This window comes from Acomys russatus, chromosome 25 (assembly GCF_903995435.1).
Source record: "Acomys russatus chromosome 25, mAcoRus1.1, whole genome shotgun sequence".
Classification (NCBI taxonomy): domain Eukaryota; kingdom Metazoa; phylum Chordata; class Mammalia; order Rodentia; family Muridae; genus Acomys; species Acomys russatus.
The window spans coordinates 39,968,076-39,994,281 of NC_067161.1; the positions used below are offsets into that span (position 1 = coordinate 39,968,076).

Below are 26,206 nucleotides of genomic sequence, written 5' to 3' on the forward strand. Positions count from 1 at the left end.
CAGGTCTGTCCACGCCCCCAAACCCAGGAACAGATGTGGACTGGACATTGTGTAGGCCCTGCCTAGGGACAAGATGAGCTAGCACCAGGGAAGCCTGGGATGGGGGGAGAGGGTTATCTGGTGGGACCCTTGGTCTTTCCTAACCCTTGGGGAGGTGGATTGAGGAAAGTATACAGCTCTCCTGCGGGGGCCCCCAGCTAAAGATGTGGGGAGTCGGAGGGAAATGCGAAGGCTTGTGTCTTATGACCCGCACTCTCTAGTTAGCTGCCGGTGTGTGGGATCCAGAGCTGGGAGTAGACTAGGAGCTGCTTCATACCTCCAGTCTTACCCCTATACTAGAGCCAAGGCCAGGGTTCTGTGTCCCTGCCAATACTCTTAGCCTGGGGTAAGCACCCTCTTTTAACTAGTATCCCCAACTCTTGCCTGGCAGAGGAAACAAGAGCACTCCTGGGGTCCCTGTAAAAGTACATTCATTCTACTCACAAGCTCTGCTTCTCATGGCCTCATCACCTCCCAAAAGCCCCCATCCCTTCAGTAGCACAGGGGAGGGGCTTTAGCATGTGAATTTTAAAGGAGATAGTGCCTGATCTCAATGAGGAAAGAAAGAAATGGAAGGCACCAGGCCCAGGAGCAAGATCCTGAAAAGCCACGGCTGACGCACACATATGGACTGTTATGGGTATGTGACGTGTGAGTGTGAATGTCTGCACGGGTGTTAGTCCACATGTGTGTGCAGGGGTATGGAGACACCAGCTTATGCAGAGTCATGCGTGTCTCACGCCCTCCCAAGGCATGCATGGGAAGACAGAGGAAGCATCCTGGTTCCCTCCAGGGCCTCCTGGGAAAAGTAGAACCCTCTTTTGTTTAGGGTTTTGTTTTGTAGCCTGGCCTGGCCTTAAGCTCACTCAGAGTTCAAGTACATGATATCAGACCCAGGTCCTCTTAAGTCCAGTGTGGCCCTGGCCTCCTGGTGGTCCTCACCCTAACCTCACTGGCTCATCCATGAAGTACCATTCTGGCTGGGTTTTCTGCCTCCCACCTGGGTATGAGTCTAAGCTTTCTGAAGCTGCAATGGCCCATTAAGTCCTGTGAATCATCCATACATCAGAGGCCAAGGGGCTCAGTGCTCAGCCCAGGATCTGCCCTCATTCCTCGCTTGAGTCTTTTTTATGAAACAGCTGTTCCCTGGGTCTCTCTAGTCATATTGGAATGTAAGAGAGAAGCAATTTCTAACTCCAAAGCCACAGATACCAATTCCCACGGGAATGTATTTCCAGGGACTCTTACAGCTGGGTTTTTTGTTTCGTTTTGTTTTAAAGGAGAGAATCCCTTTGACAGAATTGAAGAGGACATGAGCACCAGGGAGCTGAAGCACCTGTTGAATGCCCCAGGCAGCAGCCATGGGAAAGAGGCCATGAGAATGGAAGTCCTCCACTTGGTGGACACACATAAACCAAAAGGCAGTATGTGAGCCCTGATGGAATAGTTAAAAACACAGGGCTGGGGGCATACATACTAGGAGACAAAAGCAAAGAGGCTGGAGACACAGAACCATGGCCCTGCTGTCCTAGCCCCCAAGTGAAGCATCCAGGGGTGTCCACAAGGCCTGGATTCCTATTCTACAGCTCCTCCTCCCCTCTGACCATGTCTTCCCATCCTGGGCTTTTCTCTCTGTAACCCCTCCCCTTCTGCAGCTCTGCTCCTCCTCCACATTCTCTCCTCCAAGCTGGACAAGCTTCCAGGCGGTATGTTTGAAAGAGGAGCTGCCCTTCCCCTTTCCTGCCTGGGAACCAGCACTTGTAGTGGCTTGTACCCCTCCTGTGTCCTCAGGCTGTGGCCCTGGCAGAGACTTCTGGGAGAGGTCTTGTCGGGCACACCTGCTTCACAGCCTCCTAGCTTTATGTACTAGAGAGAGAGAGAGGAGGAGACACTGTGCTTTTACGGGAAGATAACCATTGATGAGTGTGTAGGGCTCACAGGTTCAGACCTCAGCACCCCTGGGGAGGAGCGGGAAGGATGCTCTAGGACAACCAGCTCTCTCGGAAAAGAGGCAGCTAGGCTATTGCTGCCAACATGTTATTGGACAGAGCATCCCCCACAAAAACCAGGTGTAGTGGTGCACACCTGTCACCCCAGCTCTTAGGGGTGGATTCTGAAGTTTCTGACGTTCAATGTCATCTTCAGCCATAGATTAACTTCAAGGCCAGTATTGGGTATATATAAGACCCTGGTTTTTTGATTGTTTGTTTGCTTTTAAGGCAAGCAAGAGAGAAAGAAAGGAACAGAGGCCCCTTCTGGAAGGCCACTATTGGCTTCCTACATCTCAATGACCTGCTTGCTCCACTTGCTTCATCCTTGCCAGTAAGGAGTGTGGCCCGTTCCTGTCACATGTGACAAGGCAGCTGATGGTACAGAGTTCCTCACAGTACCTATATGGCACCGCCTTGGTCCCTGCACAGGATGCCCTAGCCCTGATCCAAACCAGGCCATTGAGGCAACAAGCTGAAGACTGTGATCAGACAAAGCTAAAGGGACCCAAGTGACACCTCTGAAGCTGTGCATTGTGACACGGCTTGGTCAGCCCTGCCCCAGTCACAGGGTCATCTCCCCCATGGAAGAGTTTGACATAGAACCCCTGGGTCACCGCTTTATGAGTAGGGGTAACCGCAGGGCACCCTGGGGAGGGCTGGGAGGACATAAACATTAGCAGCGACTCTGTTGGAAAGGGCTGACCTTCTAGCTTTTCTTCAAGTACGGTGTTTTAGTATCCTTAACTGTTTTCTGTTTTCCTTTCTCCCCATTACAGAGACAGCACTACAACCCAAGCAAGGATAAGGAGTTAGGAGTCGGCACCGAGGGGGGGGAGGGACTTGAAACAAAAATACTGGAGTCTAGGATAAGGGGCCCCTCCTTGCTCCCAGAACCCACTTTCAACAAACTCCAATAGCACTCCAGTTTACCAATATAATTTACATTACTCCTCTGCCCGAGGTTTCCTTCTCATCCTTCTGAACTTACCCTAAAGTCCCTGGATGCTGAATCACACTGTCTTTCTTGTCTTCTGCCCTAGCTTGCACTCTCCGTCTTCTCTATGCTATAGGACAATCATTCCTAAGGCTCAGTGGTCCCCAGCTCCCAATTCTCCAGAAAACATGCCCATAGAATTCTTTGTAGGCAAAGCTTTTTTTTTTTTTTCCAGTCGGGGTCTTGCCATATTTCACTCTTGCCTTAGAACAACTCTTTTTACAAACGTGATTGAGCCATTCAGTAGCCCTCACTTCCCCCACACTGTACTTTTATCCTGGCAGCCACTTCTCAGGTCTTTTGGAGGTTGATGTGCGATGGCTGGTGCATGTATACATCTTGTGAGGATGCGCAACTCAGAGTGGTTGGGAGACACCATCCCACACAGTCACCATTTCTCTGTGATGAGAACATTCACCACGCGCTTCCAGTATCATTGTCTGGTCGCCCTTCCATGTAGTAGAAGAGACTGTGTTTGCCCCAGCTGCTGTGACCTTGCACCTGTTAACAGAGCCCTCCCCTCTCCCTCCCGCCTCATCCCCTGCTAATCACTAGCCCCTCTCCTGCTCTTACTGAAATGTAAACCCTTTGCCTTTAATATATTCCACATATTTGTCTTACACGATGTACCTGGTACTCCATCTTTAAATTTGTCTTTCTGCTGGTCCTTTCTCATAGGATTCTGGTGAGCATGCGTGGTATTTTTCCAGTGTACTGTGGGGTTCTGGCACCTGAAACTTCCCTAGCTGGGAAGACCCTGCTCTCCCCAGGCTAGTCAGCTCCTAGTGTCTGGTGCCGGCTTTAGCTCAGAGCCTGGCCCCGCCCCCTTGACAAGAGGACTTCAACTTTTTCCTGAGGAGCCAGGTACCCAGGTACCTGGGTGCCTACAGCTTGAGCCCACCAAAGTCATTTAAATCACCTGTGCCCGTCATGCTGCATGACCCCCGCAGAGGTAAATTTACCCCTGCTCCTTCCTGCCTTCTGGCCTCACAGGTTCTAGGGGCCTGTCCCAAGGCCACTCCTGCCCTACCACCTAGCAGCAGAGAGTAGAACAGTTTGTTACCTTGGGATGTGGTGTCAAAGGTTTTGAGACCCTGTATCCTAGGAATGCAGTCCCTAAATCCTGGTTTGGATGTGGTTTAAAAAAAAAAAAAATCCAGGATAACAGCTACACTCCCCACCCCACCCCGCCGCCCCCTAATCGGTTTATTTGTCACAGCTTTGTAGTTTTTACAAAACACAGTGGAGAGCCGGGCGTGGTGGAGCACGCCTTTAATCCCAGCACTTGGGAGGCAGAGGCAGGCGGATCGCTGTGAGTTGGAGGCCAGCCTGGTCTACAAAGTGAGTACAGGATGGCCAAGGCTACACAGAGAAACCCTGTCTCGAAAAACCAAAAATAAAAATAAATAAATAAATAAATAAATGCGAGCTCATTTAAAAAAACAAAACAAAACACAGTGGAAAGCAGTTAAGGGTTTTCAAGTGTCTGCACCGGGGTCCATATAGATCCTATGAGAACATGAAGACCAGGTGCACACCTGGATACGTAGGAACGGCCCTGTGGGGCCTGGAGGTCAGCCCAGTGCACAGCTTCTCACACTTTTACTGTGTGGTGCTGTTCTTAACTGCTGAGGCAGATCTCGGCGAACGTGGATGCGTTCAAGACCTCTCCACCGTGAGAACCCAGCAGCAGGCAGCAGGCCTGAAGCAGGACCCACCTCTTTTGGGACTCGCCGTGTCCTGACGCAATAGGCCTGCCTTAGAACCTTCCTGAACGTGGAGGCACCAGCCTGTGTGTGAGCACTTCCCCATCAGGTCTGAAAGGGCAAAAGCCAGTCACATGACTGCAGCCCAAAAGGAAGCTGCCTGGAATCCTCAGAGGTTGATTCTAAAAGCCACCAGGTGGGGTCAGCAGGAGCCCAGCAGTCACAGGCTTTCAGGGCACAGTCTATTGTTTACCCCAACGCAAGTGCAGCCTTGTGGCTGAGTGGACAGGCTGCCAGAGACAAGGGGGCCGCAGGGCACAAGGCTGTCATAGGCCAGGCCAGGAACCCCATCTGAGCAGGACAGGCAGGGTCTGTCCCCAGTGCTGGCACCTGCATAGCCCATGTATGTGCCTCAAGTGAAACATCCTCCTCGGGGCTCATTTCTGACCTCACGGCAGTCCTCAGTCCCTGGTGCTGCTTGGAAGGCTGTGGAACCTGTGGAGTGTGAAGACTGGCCTTTTGTTTTGAAGGCTGGAGCTGCCTTTGAATGCCCTTTCTCTGCTTCCTCCTAGTGCCTTACCATATGAGGGACTTGCCACACTCTCGCTGCTATGAACCTGCAACCCCCTGAAATTGTGAGCAGAAGCAACCCATCCTCCAAGTTGTCTCTGCCAGGTCCTTGTCCCCCGCACCGGCCGTCCATTCAGTACCTTGGGGAGTGAGGTCATTCTGGGTACCCCATCAAATCCTACCTAAGAGGGAGGCCACCCACAAATCACCAATCCACTCGGGGGACCCCATGTCCATACTACCTTCTAAGCTGCTGCAAGCTGCACTTTAGTTCAGAGCTTACCTAGAACTCTAGCCTGGTGGCCTCCAAAGTCACAGTTCTTAGATGTCCCCACTGCCCCTGGCTACCTGTGCCCCAGCCTCTGTGGTTTTACCCTGGGGGCACTGTAGAAAACAGTTTAGAACTGTCTACCCTAAACCCTGAAGCCTGGGCACCCACTCCCTGTGCCTAGGCTCAGGGGCCTCCCCACTTCCTGCCAGCCCAGTATGGACCACAGAACTCTGCTGAAATAAATTTATTGGGTCTAGCCAGGCGTAATGGTACACACCTTTAATTCCAGCACTCGGGAGGCCAAGGCAGGAGGATCTCTGTGGGTTTGAAGCCAGCCTAGTCTAATGAGTGAGGTCCAGGACAGCCAAGGCTACACAGAGAAACTCTGTCTCAAAAAGCAAGCAAGCAAGCAAACAAACAAACGAACAAAGAATACTTGCTGCCCTTGCAGAGGATCCAAGTCCAATTCCTACCATGTACATCCAGCGGCTCAGAACCACCTGTAACCCCCAACTCCAGGGAAGCTGATACCCTCCATTTTGTGCTCTATTAGGCACCCAGACATCCATCCATAAATACACACATACAGGCGTAAAAATACATCTGGGGGGGGCGTATATCTTGTGAAACACAGCGGTACTTGCCTGTCAATCTAGCACTCATGAAGCTGAGGCAGGAGAATCTCAAGTTCAAGGCCAACCAGGGCTACATAACTACATCTACTGTGCTCATCGATCTCTAGGGACAGCTGTCCCACGGGTCTGTTGAAATCAAACAACACATCCAAAGGGGCTGTTTGCAGACCCTACTTTACTAGTCCTTCAGCTTCGTGGTGAGACCCCCCAGTTCACATTACAAAGATTAGAAAAAAGTGGTTCAGAGAGAGGCATGCACCCCCGTTAGAAGCCAGCAAGTCACTCCCTACTAAAAGCACATAGTGACACACCAAACCAGCAAAAAGGTGAGCCAAGCAGAAGCTCCCCCCCCCACCCCCGAGATGGACCTGAGCCACGGGCCTCACCCTCCTACGGGAGTATGGAAAGCCAGCAGCTCACTCTGAGGAGTGACAAGAGCCCTTGAGACAGTGGACATGCAGTCCCTGTGGCTCACAGGGCAGGTGCCCCAGTCCAAGGGATCCGACCTCCCCCACCCTGCACACAACCTATACACTCCATGCCCTGAGATGAGCTGCAAAAGAACACAAGGCCTGGCCCAGCAACTTGGCAGGCACACAGAGTACCTTCCTCAAGGGAAAACAAGGCTAGGGACCTGGCACTGGACACAGGCCTCATCCTCTCCTCGGCCCATGGACTTTATCAAATCTCATTCAGAATCTGGTCCAAATGAGAGCACAGATCTTTCTGGCTCCCAGCATCAGGGTGGTTACTCTGTCCCTAGGCACCGACTTTCTTGGGAGAGGACAGCCCGCAAGGGTAGGACCCTTTGCAAGAAGCTTCCATCACCCGGTCTGTAGCCTGGAACACATGGAACTTTCCCAGTCAGAGTATTCCAGGAGGCCACCACGGGAGGGGAAACTCAAGCCCAACAGGGCGCAGCATACAGAGCAGAAGGCCTTGGGCAGAGACTCAGAGGCACCTGGTAACTCTAAGGCCACTGGAGCTCCAGGGCATCCAGCTACTTGGCAGCCGTGGGCCACCAGTCCGGCACCAAGGCAGTCACAGCCACCTGTTGGCTCTCGGAGGTGTTGATGTGGAGAGGACCCTTGATTGTCTCTGACCGCAGCAAAGCCAGTCCCACATGTCCCTGGCCGGCCCTGAACTTGCCCGCTGCCTGGCCTGTTGCAGTCACCATCACCAAAGTGCCAGGGCTGATGCCACTGGCAGGCAGGGAGCCTTCGAGCCTCACAGGGAAGAGGCGTTTGCGAATGACACCTGTGTGGTGGGTGCGGGCCGTCAGCTCCTGTCCAATGTAGCAGCCCTTGGTGAAGCTCACGCCATTCATGAAGACCAGGTTGGACTCCAGGGGTAGGGCCATCCCTGGGGGCAGGTCACAGACCCCCTCAGGGATGCCTGTGGGGTTCAAAAAAAAAAAAACCAAGAGAATGAACTCAGTATGCCCAGCAACAAGTACAGACCTGCAGGCCAACTCCACCCAACCCCTCAGCCCCTTCCGGGGTCCACCTGACCACTCCCATATGCCCCCCAACCCAACACCAGCCTGACGTAGCTGCCCCTCTCCACTCTACTCATACCTTGCTGGTATCGGTGTGTGTGATAATCTTGGAGATCCCCAAGCTGTCCCCTGGGCACCAGAGCTGGGCCATCCTGCCGAGTGAGAAGCCGCCACCCCATACGTATAGTCCGAGGGTCACGGGTAAGGACAGTGACAGCTTCCACCCTCTCTTCTAGTGGTGCAAGCCCAGGGTTCTGGGGGGTGCGGGGTAGCACAGCCCACACGTGGAGCTCCGGATGTGGCTCCACGGTGACCTTCCGCCGGATCTTGTACATGGTGAGGTGCTTCTGTAAGGCACCCAGCACAGAGCTGTCACACTCCAGGAGAAAGCCTGGTGCCTCTTCGGTGCACTCGGGGAATCTGCAGGAAATACACGGGCTTAGGACTGGCCAGAATTTCTACCTACTGCCAGCTCATGAAGACCAAAACACAGAGGATAGTAGCCTGGGCCACATAGGGCTGCCCCTCCAGTGTGTGGTCTGTGTCCCTTGAGCTACAACCATGGTCGCTCATAGCCGACTAACTGTCATGCCCACAGTGACGTGAGACTGCCCCTAGAGTTGCCTCCACATGGGCAGACAGGCAAATGGAGATGGCCAATGTACAGAGCCATGACCTGGGACGTGTGGGTCTGCCCTGCCACATTAGGGTGGGCAGACTTCAGTCTTCTCAGGAAGCACAGACGGGTACACAGTGCCCTGCCACTGGCCACACAAGACACTCCCGAGAAGTGTCCCCACAGGCAGCTAAGTGCACTATGGGAATCAACACAAGAGGACAGTGTCTGTCCACACAGGGCTGAGCTTTATAAAATGTTCTAACGGGACCCATGCGCAGAGAGTGCCCTCAGATCCACACAGGGCTGTGCCTGTACAACTCACACAGAGACAGAATCACACACCACAGCTAAGAACAGCAAAGCATGCTGACTGTGCAGGCCCCGGCTGCCATAGGCAGCAGAGCTGTGACAGCTCTCAAAAAGGCACTACCTGAGTAGCTGCTGAGCCCTGAGCCCAGAGCCCAGAGGCCCTAGGTGGCTGATTTGGACCCATCCTCCTACCACCGAGGCTCTGTGATAAGAGAATCTCCCCACTAGATTGGGGGAGGGCAGAGGGCAGAGCCCCAGCTCCTTAGAGGCGTGGGGGTATAGGAGAAGTAGGAGGCTAAGACCTGGGTACTATATATCCTTCCAGGGACTGGCTGAATATACAGTAAGACGCCAAGACTACCCAAGGGCCGCAAATGGACTCAGTCAGACCAAAAATGTACAGTCACCACCTGGGAAAAGAGCTCTTGTGAAGGTGGCTGGGTATTGCAGGCGCCTGCCTCAGCCTCGTCCTCTGACCTCCCTGCTCCTCGCGGCCAATCATAGGGCAGGCTCCAGTGCCCCTACCAGGGTAAAGCAGACACACTAAGAGGCATACCACCCAGACACAGACTGAAGCTGCACAAAGCCTCAGCCAGCTCCTGGCCAGTCCTACCTGGGACAGGACTTCACAGCCTCTCTGGCTCCACGGTGAAGACTAAGCACGGTTAAAAAGGAGTGGGGGGGGGGGGGGCACCAGCAGGGCTGACAAGATGCCTCTGTGGGAAAAGGCACTTGCCAAGACTGACAACCTGAGTTTGACCTCCAAGAACAGCATGGTGGAAGGAACTTCCAAACTCCCGAAAGATTTCCTCTGACCTCTGCATGTACACCATGGCACATGCACACAACACTAAATAAATAAATAAATAAATAAATAGGAAATGTGAAAAACAGTTGTGTAGATTGATAGGGACACTACAGTGTCTCTCTGGCTTTCACACACACACACAGAGAAAGGCAAAAAAAATTTTTTTTTTTAATTTTAGATATCAGAGCCAGTGAGAGGGCTCAGTGGGTGAGGGTGTTTGCTGGGAAAGCCTGGTGCCTGGTCTGAACTTAATTCCTAGCAGCCACAGAAAGGTGAATGGAGAGGACTCTACAAAGTTATCCTGACCTCCAGACACATGCCATGGCATGCACACATGCCCACACCATGCCCACACACAGATACAACTCTCTCTCTCTCTCTCTCTCTCTCTCTCTCTCTCTCTCTCTCTCTCTCTCTCTCTCTCTCTCTCTCACACACACACACACACACACACACACACACACACACACACACACTAATAATAAACCAGGCAGGAGCTGGAAATATGGCTCAGCAGTTGAAAGCATTTACTGCTCTTACAGATGTCCCAGGTTTGGTTCCCAGCACCCACACCCAGCGGCTTATAACTGTCTGTAACTCAGGTTTTGGGGTATCTGATGTCTTCTTCTAGCTTTCCTGGGCACTGCACAATGCACACACAGACAAGCAGACACATGCACATACAAATAATAAATATTCAAATGAACTCTAAATGTAACTTAACTTTAGAAATGGAGATGAAAAAACAGTGAGGCATCAATAGAGACAGAGGGAAAAAGACAAAGACAGAAAATGAGATTTAAAAAGAATGCCTGGCAGAGGATGGCCCCAGCCAGGCAAACAGCCTAGGACCTGCACAGAACCACTCTTCAAACTGCCAAGGAGAGATGGCACCTTGAACTGGATGAGAATTAAAGAGTGGGGAGCTGCGTGAAACACTGGACAATTTGGACTTCCACCCGATCCACCCTCCTGTGGCCCCTTCCCTGGATCTCCACCCGATCCACCCTCCTGTGGCCCCTTCCCTGGATCTCCACCCGATCCACCCTCCTGTGGCCCCTTCCCTGGATCTCCACCCGATCCACCCTCCTGTGGCCCCTTCCCAAGTATTCCCCAGCATGTGAATAGAGCTAAGACTCAGAACTGAGAGCAAGGGCTGGAGAGACAGCTCAGCGGTTAAGAGCACTTGTTCTTGCAGAGGACCTGGCTTGCCTCTGAGCACCGCATGGAGGTTCAAACCATATACAGGCACACACAAGGTGCACAGATATAAATACAAAGCAATCAGACACATAAAATAAAATAAATAAATCTTTTTTAATTAAAGAAGGAGAGGAGGAGGAAGAGGAGGAGAGACCTGGGGCAGTGCCTGAGCATACAGAACAGCAAGTCATACAGAGTCCTGAAGCTACAAAACCCAGCCGTCCCAGGTAGGGGCAAGTAGCCCCTATAGCACAAAAACGGGATAAAACAAGCCGGGTGTGGTGGCGCATGCCTTTAATCCCAGCACTCGGGAGGCAGAGGCAGGCGGATCTCTGTGAGTTCAACGCCAGCCTGCTCTACCAAGTGAGTGTCCAGGATGACCAAAATAACATGGAGAAACCCTGCCTCAGGGGGAAAAAAAACGGGATAAAACAGACCACTAACAAGAACCGGTGCTACAACTCTGTCAGGTAGGGAAACATGAAAAGGAGAAAGAGGCCATAAGAAATCAAAGCAAAGTCCCTCACAGAGCAGCTGATTAGCTGAGGGAGGAGAGTCCTGGCTATGACAATGGGGACAGAAACCTGAAGGAAAGGGATGGAACTCAAGACAACATTACAGACGGCACCTTCACAGCCACCAGAATGAGCACGCGGTTTCTGGTGGCGTTTCACCCAAACGAGCACATCAGACCTTAAACACACCCAACCTGCTGAGCATCGTAGCTCAGCAGCAAGCTCACATGCTGTCACCCACCTGAGGTCTTCTGACAGTCCTGTGGCTTGTAGCTACGGTAAGGCACTATGGATACTGGACCAAAGAGCCAAATTCAAATTTCCAACTTTAGTCTCTACTGAAATCATATATTTCTTGTACCATCACGGTGAAAAAAAATATCCTAAATTTGTTAAAGGCAATACAGCTCTGGGAGAGGGCTTGCATGAAGCCCTGGGTTCAATTCCCAGAACCACAGAAGTGGAGAGGATCCTATGTCCAACCACGGAGGGTCAGGGATCACCTGTATGAGAAGTATTGAAACAGAAAGCCCTAGGTAATTAAGGAAAATTGCAGATATGAAAGCCTTAGGAGGGAAAGAAATAAATGCATGAGGCAGGTGAAACAAATTCATCTGTCCCCAAGTTCAGAACAGTATTGAGCACTGTAAAAATCTGGAGGTTTGTTTTTTTTTTTTTTAATCACTATTAGCTGAGTGTGGTGGCATACACCTGTAATCCCTATATTTGGGAGGTGGATCATAAGTTCAGGGTTGCTAAACCAAGAACTCAAGATCAGCCTGAGCTATGTAAGATCTTTAAAAAATAATAATAATAATAACCAAAAACCCACTAGTGTTTGTATTAGTCCCTTTTCTCACTTCTGTAACCAAGTATCTGAAAAGAAGCCACTTAAGGAGCAGTTTATTGGAGGTTGGTTTTGGGGTTCAGCCCGTTATGGGGATGAGGGCATGGTGGCCAGGGCTTGAGGCTACTGGTCACCCTGCATCTGCAATCAGGAAGGAGAGAGAGCTGAACGCTGGTGCTCAGTTTGCTTCCTCCTGTTTTTCACTCCAGGATCCCAGGCCGTGGGTTGGTGCCGCCGCCGCCCCCCGCCCCCGCCCCCGCCCCGTTCAGGGTTAAGTCTTCTCACCTCAGTTTCCTATTCTAGAACCTGCCTCACAGACATGCCTGGAGGTTTGTTTCCTAGACAATCCCAAGTCCTACTGAGTTAGTTAAACTTCTATTTGCATGCAGCCCTGGGGTTTATTTTTGTTTTATGAGTAAGCAAAGATGTTTGGGGGTGGGCAATTTATCATTTGGCAGCTGCTGGACTCTCCCTTGCTTCCCTGGACAGAAGGGCTGTCAAACAGGGAGGCAGACTACCTTATGCCAGCAGCAGCCGCATGGAACCCTTCTCAGGTAATTGCAGCAGAGTGACCCTGCTAACTGCACTTCTACCAGAGTTAAAACAGTTCTACCAGGCTTTTTGCCATCACTCTGGATGATGTTGCAACTATTTCCAACCCAGACCAGACGGACAGCATCTCCATCTCCCTAGTAACCTAGAAGAACTGTAACTATCGCTAAGCACACAGGCTTATGACAGTCCAAATCACAATCCCCAGTCATTGTGAGGGTGCCAACAGCCAAGTCTGTGATTGGTCCAAACACCCCTTCTGGGGCTATACAAACAGGCTGTAGAGGCTCACTTAGTGAGTTGTGGGGAGACTCTCCTGAGCTGCACACCAGTGTGGGAGCAGCAGGCCCAGGAAAAGGTTTCTCTCGTGCTCTTTTCTTGATCTTAGTAGTGTAGGCTTTGCTGGTAGCAGAGACATAATGTCAGAGGCAGCAGAGGTCAGCACAGGTGGTGGAATGACAATGGCAGCGGCGGCTGAGCAGCTGACAAGCCAGGCTGCAGAGAAAGCAAGACTGCCAGCTGCCTGACAGCTGAGGCGACAGCTGAGCAGGCCAACAACAGCCAGGGCAGGAAGAAGAGTGGCACACATAGAGACAGCAAGAGGGGGAAAGCTCAGATTGAAGGATAAAAAAGAGGCAGTTAAAGAGCCGGGGGTCTAAGACCCTGTGAAGAGGAGCTGTGGCAATAGCTGGTATTAACAGCTAAGGAATCCCAACGTCCTTGGTCCATACAGGAGCTATAACACTGGCTGCTGCTAAGAGTAGAGGGATCCCTGTACTAGGTCCACAAGAGCTGTAAACTCTTGTACAGCCAAGGCTGCAGACGCTCAATGTCTACAACACTAGAGGGCGCCCACACACTCCTGCTTCTATAGCAACTGCCACTACACTGCCAACCACCAAGAGGAATGAACGTCACCAAAGACTGGCACTTGAATAAACTTCTTGCTGGCCCAAGACCTTCAGCGGCCTATTGATAACACAAAGATGATGGCATCCTGGAAATATGCACTCGGGACGGGAGGCAGAGGCAGGCGGACCATTGTGAGTTCAAGGCCAGCCTGATCTACAAAGCAAGTCCAGAACAGCCAAGGCTACACAGAGAAACCCTGTCTCAAACAAAACAAAACAAAACAAAAAATGTAGTCAGATCCAAACCTCCAGTATGGGGTCTACGCGTGTTTTCTACAAAAAGCAGTGACCTGTTTGGCTTGAGGCCCGGAGCTACCTCAGCCCTAACACTGTCTGGAAGACACAGTCCCAGGCTGAGGGGAGGAAATGTGTGTGCTGGGATTCTTACAGAACTCTATATACCAAAGCATCAAACTGGGCCCAGCCCAAGGGTTGTCATTTGCTGACTCAGTTCTAAACTCAGAGATTCCACTAAGCGATGTAATATGGGAAAGAGGTCTCTGGAAGGCACGTCATTGTGGCCTTTCAGCCACTGGAGACAGACACTCTAGATTTCTCCCCCAGAATGCAGACAACTACTGTGTAACAACGTCATGGCTGCCGATTCTCGGACCATTTTCATCCTCCAGGACGGCCACACTCAAGGGTTCAGGGAGGACTCTCCAGACAGGAAGAGTCTCGACACACTCTTACTCATCTGAGCATCTACTGACGATGCTCACCAAAACCCAACTTAGAAAGACTCCAGGCAGCTGGACATGGTGGTGCACACCTTTAATCCCAGGAGGTAGAGGCAGGCGGATCACTGTGAGTTCAAGGCCAGCCTGGTCCACAAAAAGCAAGTCCAGGACAGCCAGGGCTACACAGAGAAACCCTGTCTCGAAAAAAAAAAAAGAAAAAGACAGACAGACAGACTGACCCCAGGCAGCTCAGACAGGCAGCCAGGACTGCACTTCGGTAGGAATGAAGGAGGGACAGCCCAGGGACTGGCCAGGGAGGATGGGTCTCCAGCTCCGGGACACACATGCCTGCTAGATGGTGCTGAGATTTCAGGACTTAGGTCCTGGAAAGCTGAGCAACTGAGAACTCACTGCTACAAACACAGGCCCTGGCCAGACTGGCCAACAAGCGCTCATCACAGCCACAGCCAGGTCTGCATAGCTGATGAGACCATACAGCTGGCACTGCAAAGAGGAACCGACTGGTACAATCTGTCACTGTGGAGAGTGGCTGTACAGAGTGGCTCTCTGAATAAAGCCCCAAAGGTCAATGAAATTGTTATGGGGTCCACTTAGATCCAACCTAACTCAAACAGCAGGTCGATGCGGATGACAAAAACTGATTGTAATGAAGCCGCTACTGATTGATCAGGGCCACAGAACAGACTTGGGAGCTGAACTGCAACTTTGCTTCCAAGATCATAAGAGATCGGGAGCTTTCAGGGTGGTATGGCCGTACAGTGAGCTGCAACTTTGTTTTGCGGTTTTGTTTTGTTTTTTGTTTTTTATTTTTCCAGACAGGGTTTCTCTGTGATAGCCTTGGCTGTTCTGGACTCACTTTGTAGACCAGGCTGGCCTTGAACTCAGAGATCCGCCTGCCTCTGCCTCCCAAGTGCTGGGATTAAAGGCGTGCGCCACCATAGCCCGGCGTTTTTTGTTTGTTTTGAACTGCAACTTTGAAAGGAAATTGTACAGCATATTTAAAGGATGAAGCCATAAAGCTAAAGTGTGGGGGAACGGGGTGGGCAGTAGCATTGTCCAATCATATTTTGATACAAAGAGTTGAGCAAGGGAGTTTCTACCAATCAGGATAGGAATTGGTTCCTGGGCCTGGGAACATGAACTTGTTTGACCCTGCCAGCAAGATGGAGTTTTCCTTGAGATGGCTGGACTCAGACAACTGTCTCCTTCCAACAGAGGTTGTTCAGCTACTGTGAAGTCCCCAGCTCCCCTAGGGCCTGGGACCTTGAACTTAAGTTCCCCCTGTGATTAAATGGAAACTGAAAGCAAAATGGCTGCACTTAGAACAAGTTTCTTTTGCTTGTTCCCAACAAAACCTCTCTTTCCATGCAGCGAGGAGGGAGTGGCAAGGGCTGGAGCCCTCGTCTCGAAGATGTGTAACTCCAGCAGCTTCTAACTGGACTGGTTGATGGCCCAGGCACAAGACTCCATGCAAGTAACTAGCCCAACCTGTTTGCCTACCATAGGACATCGGGCTCTAGGTGAGCCCTAGATTATCCTCCTCAGAAACCTTTTTCCAGAGTCATGTAATTCAGCCTCTTCCCAGTGTTAGGATTCTGCCCCAGTCAGCCTGTGATGTCATTGCCTACCTGCCGATGGGCGTGGCCCTGCCCAGTATATAAAAGGACAGACCCACCTGGCCCCTCCCTCTTACCTCTTTCTTTCTTCCCCCCTCCCTCTGTCTCTGTCTCTTTCTTTCTGGGGTGCCCCCCTCTTCTTTCTCTGCCCATGCTCATATAATAAACTTTTCCATATATCTGTTGCCTGGCATCTTATTTTTTTTAATCATTAAAACCCAGGGCTCTCTTGCCAGCATCCCCTAGAATTCCTATCCCGGACAACCTTCGCTGGTCCTCCTGGGAGTACTCCTCCTTAGCTTGCTCCCCTAGCACTCTACTCCTACTGCCTCTCCCGGCTGCCCAAACTCACCCATATAAGATGACGTCATACAGAGTGCGTCCCTGCACATTCAGGAAGTGGGCATATGCCGCAGGCGCAGAGGGCTGAGCCTCGCCGGTCGGAGGTCCCGAAATCGGCAGCTCATTGGTCAACAGTCCCGACAGGAACGGTGCAGCATCCGGGCCGCGCACGCGCACTAAGGCTCGCGAGTCCAGCCGGAAGCAAGTCCAGGCCACGCCATCCGCAGGGTTGCTGCCCAGAAGGCCGGAGCCACGGGCCAGGCTGCGTCTCGGGATCCCGCTCGGCCGCCAGCGCCAAGCCGAGTTGCCGCGCCCCACAGCCGCGCCCCGAAGCAGCGCCGTGGCTGCCATCTTGGGCGCAAGTGAGGTCGGACGCCACAGCGGCCCCTGGCGGCGGCGGCGGCGGCGGACGACGCGCGTGCGTGGGGGAGAGATGGGCGGGGCCACGGCCAGTCTATGGGTGCGCAAGCCCAGATACACTCCAAGGCTAGAGCCATCGGTCGACCTTTTCCTTACTGGGCTTCTGTTCAAGCCCTTTGTGGTGTGCTTAAATACATAAACGTGAAATTTGACATCTTATGCCGAGCTTGGTGTGCAGTCCCGGCCAGCTCTTAGGATTCAGAGGCAGGAGGATGCCAGTTCAAGACGTACCTGGACAACTTAAATTCCTGTCTCCAAATAAAAAGCAAGAGGGCTGGAAATAGCTCAGTGGTAGAGCGCTTTCTAGCAAGCACAAAGGCTTGGTTTCTATCCTCAGTACTGCCCTGAAGAAAGGAAGAAAAAAAATTGCTCAGGCATTTCTTCATTGTGATTAAATATAGACAGTATAAAATGTACCATCTTCGCCACTGTCTTACTTTTTTATTGCTATAATAAACATGACCAAAAGCAACTTGAGGAAAAGGGGTTTATTTCATCTGAAAACTCTCAGGTCACACCCAATTACTGAGAGAACTCAGGGCAAGAGGAATCTTTCTCCTGGCTTGCCTCTTACGGCTTGTTCAGCCTGCTTTCTGGCACAACCCAGGATCACCTGCCTACAGTGAGCTGGCCCTCTCACATCATTCCTTGACCAAGATAGTATCTCCAGAGACTTGCCTACAAGCCAATCTTTTTTTTTTTTTTTTTTTTTTGAGACTGGGTTTCTCTGTGTTAGCCTTGGCTGTCCTGGACTCGCTGCTGGCCTCGAACTCACAGCGATCCACCTGCCTCTGCCTCCCAAGTGCTGGCATTAAAGGTGTGTACCACCACACCCGGCTCTACAGGCCAATCTTATGGAGGCATTTTCTTAAAATTCCCTCTTCCCAGATATGTCTAGGTTTGTGTCAAGTTGATAAAAACCAGCCAACAAGACCACTTTCAATGCATCCAGGTCAGCATTCTTCAAACTGGTGCACAGCCCGTAACCACCGTCTAACTCCAGAACTTCCTCGTCTCCCTGCTGTCTCCCCACAAAACACACCCAGCCCAGGGCATTCACACTTCACGCTCTGTCCTTGTTGGTTTGAAGCCTGTGAGAACTTTCAGTGGCTGTCCTCTTGCACCTTGCTCTCTTCATGAAGCATTCATCCACACTGGACCATGTGTCAGAATTTCCTTCCCTTTTTAAAAATTATATTTCATTATATGAATGCCCACGTTTCTGTATGCATTCAGCTGTCAATGGGATAAAAAAAAAAATTAAAAAGCAAAAATGCCAGTCGTGGCGGCACACGCCTTTAATCCCAGCGCTCAGGAGGCAGAGTGGATCTCTGTGAGTTCAAGGCCAGCCTGGTCTACAAGTGAGCCCAGGACAGCCAAGGCTACACACAGAAACCCTGTCTCGAAAAACAAACAAATTAGCTATTAATGGGTACTTGGGAAGTCTCCAATTTTTGCTGCTGGAAGTAATACTGCTATGAAAATGACTATACAGACGTCTCTTTAAAACCCTGTGCTTGGTTCTTTGGTGCATGCTAGAACATATTGCCACCAGGGAAACTGGATTCCCTTTTGTGTGTCCTTAGTCTCTTAGCAAAAGAATTTAGAAATGGACTTGGAGCTGGGCAGTAGTGGTGCACGCCTTTAGCACCAGCACTGGGGAGACAGAACCAGAAAGATCTCTGTGAGGCCAGCCTGGTCTATAGAGCTAGTTCCAAGACATCCAAGGCTACACAAATAGACCCTATATTGAAAATAAAACAGAAGAAAAAGAAGGACTTAGAAGGAAGCTTGAGGAACTTTATTAACAGTTGAGAGAAAGACAACACTGCAGGTGTACTGGATAGTTTTATGTCAGCTTGACACAAGCTAAAGTCATCTGAGAGGAGGGACCTCGATTTTAAAAATGTCTCCATGAGATCCTGTTGCAGGCAAGCGTGGAGGGCATTTTCTTAGTGATTAATGGGGGAGGGCCCAGCCATCCCTGGGCTGGTGGTCCTGGATTCTATAAGAAAGACTGAACAAGCCGTGGGGGGCAAGCCAGTAAGCAGCACCCCTCCATGGCCTCTGCATCAGCTCCTGCCGTTAGGTTCCTACCCAGTCTGAGTTCCTGCCCTGACTTCTTTCAGTGGTGGACTACAATGTGTAAGCTTAAACCCAATAACTCCCTTCCTCCCCAATCTGGTGTTTGGTCACAGTGTTCAGTCACAACAGGAACCCTGATGGAAATAGAAAGTCAGTAGGTAGGTTGGAAATTCCTATGGCTTCTTGGAGAACAGAAAGTCGTGCCTTTTGCATCGAAATGGAGGTCACAGAAACAGAAAGCCCAGAGTATTGGGAGGGGGGTGGACCATGCTGATTAGGTATTTGTAATCTAGAGAGATTAAGAAAAGGAAAGAGAAAACATGCTCAGTGCTGGGCCCCCGGTCTAAGTTCAGAATGGTAACAGTTCAGGCCTGAGTTCAAAGGGTACCTGATTCCAGGCTCTTGGGTCCCAGTGTTGTGAGATTCTGAACAGAGACAGGATACCAAGACTTTTCAGGAAAAAAAAAAAAATATTTTTTTTAAGTTCCAGCAGTCTCAATGAAACTCTTGTTTAAGAAGAGCTAAGGCCAGGTGGCCATGGTGCATGTCTTTAATCCCAGCACTTGGGAGGCAGAGACAGGCAGATCTGTGAGTTCAAGGCCAGCCTGGTCTACAAAAGCGAATCCAGGACAGCCAAGGCTCACAGAGAAACCCTGTCTCGAAAAACAAAACAAAAACAAAAACAAAAAAAAAAAGAGCCAAGGGGACTTTTAATATGGCTTTTGCTTCTTTGTCTTCCATATATGATAACTTCTAGTTTTATTGGTTATTTTACAACCTTAAGGTGGGATTCTAAAGATGGTCTAGACATGGAGGAAAGGAAAGCCACTCAAATGTAGCAAGGCCTCACCTAAGCGTGACAGAACTAAACCACATGGTAGCCGTCCCACCTTTCCTTCAAGGTCTCTGGAAGCTCAGTCTGAGTACCTATTTTCTATTTTTCTTTCCTATGGTTCTCAGAGGACTCTACCTTGTTAGATCTTTTTTTTTTTTTTTTTTTTTTTTTTGGTTTTTCGAGACAGGATCTCTCTGTGTAGCCTTGGCTGTCCTGGACTCGCTTTGTAGACCAGGCTGGCCTCGAACTCACAGCAATCCGCCTGCCTCTGCCTCCCGAGTGCTGGGATTAAAGGCGTGCGCCACCACGCCCGCCCGTCTACCTTGCTAGGTCTTAAACTTGAGACAAATGGCTAAATGAGATGCCCATTAACATATCAAAGCAGCCCCACCACCACCACCAGGTTCACCCAGCATCCCTCAGTCCCTACCTGGTACAGGGTATGGCTGCCACACACCTTGCCCATACTCTAAACTTCCCCAGCCCAAGGGCTGGGCTGTCCTTCCCCCAGCTGCCCTTCCCTATAACTCAACTCTTTCAGTTACCTGGCCCTTCAGTCTGCCTGTCACCTTCCTGGCTTCTTGGTCTGGCTCTTCCCTTCCCCTCTCCTCTGCCCTCACATGGCCCGGCTCGGTTGAGTCATTGAGTCGTGCTCACTCAGGACTCCTCCAAATGTCCCTGCCTCTGGCTATGCTCTCTCACTTTCTCCTGCACCACACCTACCAGCAGGAGCACTCGTGTCCTTCCTTTTCTATTTTTTTTTTTTTTTTCATTCATTTACCACACCAGGGCAAAGGATTGCACCAGAGACTCATGTGAGAGACACTTTATAGAATATTTTTAGGTTCATTTATCTTGTTATTATGTATGTATGTTTTGCACCTTAGTTCTAGTGCCCACTGAGGTCAGAAAAGGGTGTTGGATCTCCTATGGGTGCCATTCACAGAAGGTTGTAAACCACCATGTAGGTGCTGGGAACTGAATTCAGATCCTTTGCAAGACCAACAGGTGCTCTTAACCTCTGAGTTAATTCTCTATCCCTCTAGAGACAGTTTATTAAGAAAGAAAAAAGCAAACGGGGCTGTGGTGGCACACACCTTTAATCCCAGCACTCGGGAGGCAGAGGCAGATGGATCTCTGTGAGTTGGAGGCCAGCCTGGTCTACAAAGCGAGTCCAGGACAGTCAAGGCTACACAGAGAAACCCTGTCTCAAAAAAACCAAAAAAGAAAGAAAGAAAGAAAAGAAAAAAGCAGCCTGACAGTGGTGGTGTCTTTATCCCAGCACTTCGGGGGCACAGGCAGGTGGATCTCTAAGTACAAGGCCAGCCTGGTCTATAGATTGAGTCCCAGACAGCCAGGGCAGCACCCTGTCTCTAAATAAATAAATAAGAGTGAGAGAGAGGGAGTGCATATGTGCTATGGTACTATGTCAGCAATTTCTGTGCTCTCAACAGACACCATTTAAGATACAGTAAATATCAATTTACTGGAAAGCAATGTGCCTCATGCAGTATACCTTGCAGAACTTAGTAAGCACCAAAGGGCAGAAAGTTCACCTCTGAACATCAAGGACACCTAGGCTGTTCGTCCAGACAGGTAGGAACTTTCGACCCATGTTGTGTGTGGCCCCAGTCTTTCTTTCTTTCTTTCTTTTTTTTTTTTTTTTTTTTAATTTTTTTATTTTTTTATTTTTTGGTAGCCTTGGCTGTCCTGTACTCCCTTTGTATACCAGGCGGGCCTCGAACTCACAGGGATCCGCCTGCCTCTGCATTCAGAGTGCTGGGATTAAAGGCATGCGCCACCACACTGACATTTCAACCTGCAGAGGCTGTGATGAGATGATCAGCGAGCGTCTTCTGATCACTTCCGCTTGCCAACTGCCCGCTGCTTTGCCTTGTCCAGCCAGCTCTGCCAATTTCATTGTTGCTGCTGATGATCTTTTCTGCTGAACCTTGGGAACATCAGCTGCTTGGGTGTCCCCTGGGGACAAGGACAGGTCTCACTATCCAGTCCTACCATTGTGACAAAGCCTAGGCAGGATTTAGAATCCTCCTGGGAGCTACTGTGCCGTCTCCTCATGACTGATTTCAAATGGATGAGTGTAGTAGGGCTGTGCTTCACGGAGGTGGAGCCACTGTGCCACACACTTCTCCAAAGAGTGTTAGCCCTGATCCCTGGTCAGAAGCTGCACCCAGAACAGGTGGCCTCCCTCCTGTATGGGGCCACTTCCCCTGCCGTGGGCCACCTAGCTTCAGGGAGGCTCCACCAATCATCTGCAAGGAACCTGCTCCTGTCAGTCCCACACTATCAGCCTCCAGGTGCCTAATTTGTTTCTCTTAAGTGCTCCACTTCTCACACAGCACATCAAAGACTTGAAAGCGCCCTTGTTTATATCTCTGAGCTCCAAGTGAGTGTGACTTTCATATAGATAATAAAGAGAAATATAAATATATATATATATATATTTTTTTTTTTTTTGGTTTTTTTTTTTTTATTTTTTTTTTTATTTTTTTGGTTTTTCAAGACAGGGTTTCCTCTGTGTAGTCTTGGTTATCCCTCGCTTTGTAGACCAGGCTGGCCTTGAACTCACAGTGCTCCACCTGCCTCTGCCTCCCAAGTGCTAGGATTAAAGGTGTGTGCCACCACTGCCAGGCCTTGGAAAAACTTTTTTTTTTTTTTTTTTTTTTTTTTTTTTTAAATTTTGGAAAGGGTTTCAATGTGTAACCTTGGGTGGCCTGAAACTTTGTATGTATTTCAGGCCTGCCCCAAAGTCACAGAGCTCTGCCTGTGTCTGCCTTCCACCTGCTGAGATTAAAGGTATGTGTCATCATGCCCAGCCTAAAGAAAATACTACCTATGATAGTTGCTAAGGTGACATCAAAGAAGTTGTTAATGGGGCTCCGGTGATCTAGAGCTCTTGCTGCATAATGGTGAGGACCAGAATTTGGATCCAGCATCCATTTAACAAGCCAGCACCTTGCAAACACCTGTAACTCCAGCTTGGAAGGATCTGACACCCTCTTCTGGACTCTGGATTCACACACACACACACACACACACACACACACACACACACACACTCACGCTCGTGCACGCACACACACATCTTTTTTTTTTTTTTAAGCTGTTACTGAGACACGCTGACACAAACACAACCCAGCAGCGGGAGTTTACAGGAGCAGGGCAGTTGGTGACTTCAGGGTAACCAAAAGGAGACTCCATCTGGTGAGGTGGAGTCCAGCCCAGTCTACCTAGCAGGTTTCTGCTGGAAGTGTGCCAGCTGAGCACACAGCCCCTCAGACTGGGGGATAAGGATCTAGTCACATAACTGTGGCACAGAGTATCCGGGGTTCTTGCTGAAGCCGGATTTTACAGAGCTGAGCACAGTCAGAGGCTATAGTTTGGCCAAGTAGAGGCTCTCCGTGCAGCTCACTGCCAAATCCCTAAATTAGGCCAACAGCTCAGCGTTACTGGGTAAAACAAGTGATCCCAGGCCTCTATCAGAGGCCTGAACAAGCAATGTGGTATGTCTGCCCCTAATCCCAGCACTTGGGAGGCACAATCAGAAGGATCGAGCATTCAAACGCATCCTCAGCTAGATAGCAAGTTCAAAGCCGATCTGTGCTTCAAAGCCCTATCTGTTAAAAAAAAAAAAAAAAGGATGGGCAGGGCTGAACATGTATCCCCTGGCTGAGACCAGGGCTCAGGTCCTGCACTTGAATTTCAAGGCCTTCCTGTCTACCTCAAACCCTGGAAGGCCCTGGATCCCTGGAGGCCTGGCCCGTGTTAGGACAACCACCTTAACATCAACCATCCCCTTAACTACCGTGAGTAATATTTTCTGATTGCAGTCCAGGCAGGTCCCCCATTCATGGCCTCCAGCACTCAGTTTCCCTTCAGGCTTCCTGATTCACCCTCCCTGCATCTGGAATGCGTGGCCCTGGAAGATGACGACTTCCTCTTCCCTAGGCCTGAGGATGACCTGGCAACCCCTGCCAGCCTGGGGGAGGACATCAGGGAAGCCAGAATAGGACAACACTGGATGGGGGCAACACCCACAGGGCTGAGGGGGTCACATTCCTCAGGCCTCACATCAATTTGTCCCTGGCCAGCACAGGAGAAATGGGCTTCCCACCCATACAGGGAGGGCAGGAAGGGCAAGCAAGAAATCTACTCAGTGCCCCAGTGCCCCGGATAGAGTCACCAGAAAGCTCCCTCTATGCCCACCCTGGCTAGCAGCCATAGCCAGGGCCATGTAAATGAGCCCAATGAAACGAAGCGAAACTTGCCTCATGAGGCGTGTTGGTGATGGCTGCAGCCTCTGCCCAGGAAACTTCCTGGACTCTTCATATCAAACTGCCAGCACCATGCTCAGCAACCGCCACCAGGCTGGCACCTAGACTGCTGCCCATCCCCCCCCCTTCCATGAGGAGGGGACTATGGGACCTGAGGGGCTCTATCCTGGCTTCAGAGCCCAGCTGCAACTGGTGCCACCACCAACATCTCTCATAGGCCCAGGTTCTACCACCATCAGGAGGGAGTGGGAGAGCTGGAAAATTGGCCAGGTGGGGTCCCAGGCCCCACTTCCCAGGATGGAAGTGGTTTCCTGTTTTTCTCTCCTTAGGCTTCCTCCCTTCCCAGAGGAAGAAGTGAACTGCCTCTATTCTGGGGGTGTCTCTGAACATGCCCCTCTCCACCCTGGCCCTCCATAAACTTTCATGAGCGGCAGCCAGTTGGCTAAGACTGTAGAAACGGATGGGGATGAGACAGAGGCAGCCCAATTGATCCTGTGCCAACAAGGCATGCATGGCTGCCCTACAGTGTGGAATAAGGGTGGGCCCTCCAGCCAGGCCACACAGGCCTGCCCAGGGATCAGAAAATCGGGAGAGGGGAAGCTAGTGATAAGCATTGGTCAGGAGTGACCAGTGGGACCTGTGCTTACGCCAGGCAGAAGGGGAAATTGAGGCATGAAGGTAAGTGACCAATAAATGCCAGGTTAGTAATTGGATAGCCTCAGCCTCTGGAAAGTAAAGAGAGCTGAACATCTTCTGGGGCTCAACGCTCAGGTGTGTGTGTGTGTGTGTGTGTCTGTCTGTCTGTCTGTCTGTCTGTTTCCTCCCAGTAGGATATGCCAATACCATCTTGAACCAAAGCAACTGTGATCACCTCCCTGGGTACACAGGACCCTCATGAGATCAAGCCATTAACGTTGCCTGCTTAGTGGAGCAGGGGGTGGAGGCTCTTGGGGCTCAGAGGGTTTTCAAGATCTCCTCACTAGGTCTGGCCCTTTCCCAAGGTTATACAGGAGATGGGAGGATCCTGGGGAGCTCAAGGAGGAGACTCTTTAACAGAGTAGCTCCCTGTGAGTCACCCAGGGGGGGCTCCCCAGTGGTACAGAATTTTTGTGAGTCATCCACACTGCACGTGGGATTATCAGGTCCTGTAGCTGTCCATAAATTGCCCAGGGGACTTCCTGGCAGTATAGTTGCCTATGGAGTTACCCGTGGCCCTGAAGTAACCCTAATGAAGTCGTTGTTTCACCAACCTGGATTCGCACAGACCCCTTCCTTTAGTTTCTTGCTACCATCTCTATGTGGGAGTGAACAGGGAAAGTCACACATGAGACTGTGGTGATGTCACAGTCAAGGAGTCTTAAAGGTCAGAACTTGTGGATGGCATGGTATTGGGGACTTGGCCAGCACAGTCTGGGGACATCCAGGGACACACTGATTATGACCGTGGGACAACAGAATCTGAGTAAATCATCGCTGTCAAGGGTCTTTCCTCCCATAGACACAGAAGCCTTCAGCTGGGTAAGCACCTCTTGATATGGGACAAATGATATGTTGACATGCTAAACTCTATGGACTCAGAATGTACTTGCATTTGGAGACAGGGCCTGAAAAGCAATTATTAAGGAACTGGATATCGTAGTACACACTAGGGGACTGGAGGCAGGAGGTTCAGGAGTTTGAGGGTAACATGAGCTACAAAGTAAAGCACTGTCTCAAAAAGTTTCATCCACCAAGGTAAGCGAGGTGACCCTAATCCCGACAGAGAGGATGCAGTGGAAATATGCTAAAATGGCATTTACAAGCCAAGAAGAGGGGCCTCAGGGGCAGCTAGCCCTACAACACTCTGGTCCTCAACCTATAGCCCCCCATGCCTGTGGAAGACCCCAAATCTATACACAAAGTACCCTTAATGGGGTAATCACACTGGGAGGCCAAGCAAACCAACCCACCTGCAAAGTGGAGCTGTGTGTGCTTGCAGGCAACTGCGAGCAGCCAGGAGTCTCCAAAGTAACACAACTCCCAGAAGCCGGTTGCCTGCTGCGTACTATATTCTCTACTAGCTGACTAAATTGAGGGCTCCCCCAAACAGAAGCCATGCTTCCTCCAGTCTCTCCACCATGGGAACTCCATGTGCCTGCTAGTGTTAACGGGGAGTCTTTGAATGTCATAAAGCCTATTTCTTGGCTCAGGTGGACTTAACTCTGGTAGCTGGAGCCTCAGAAATTCCAGGGCCACCTAAGTCACTGAGCTAGTGATTCCCAGGTTCACTGTCTCAAAACTGATCACACACACACACACACACACACACACACACACACACACACACACAACCTCAAGGACATCAGAAGGACAAGTAACGCTTTATTGAGGTAGAGAAGCAACTCCCTACAAAGAAAAAAAATGCAAAAATGAGTTACCAGCTGACCTGGACTTGGCTCGACCAT

At 50.6% G+C, this 26,206-nt stretch overlaps 1 protein-coding gene across 1 annotated transcript; it reads right to left on the reverse strand.

Moving 5' to 3' along the window:
* Positions 1-6,606: 6,606 nt before the first annotated feature.
* On the reverse strand, positions 6,607-16,512 carry Iba57 (iron-sulfur cluster assembly factor IBA57). Its single transcript, XM_051167791.1, has 3 exons — positions 16,138-16,512; positions 7,784-8,124; positions 6,607-7,601 (listed from the first exon to the last, which is right to left on the reverse strand). Exons 1-3 carry the CDS (start codon positions 16,476-16,478, stop codon positions 7,207-7,209), a joined length of 1,077 nt encoding a protein of 358 aa, XP_051023748.1. The 5' UTR covers positions 16,479-16,512; the 3' UTR covers positions 6,607-7,206.
* Positions 16,513-26,206: the final 9,694 nt, after the last annotated feature.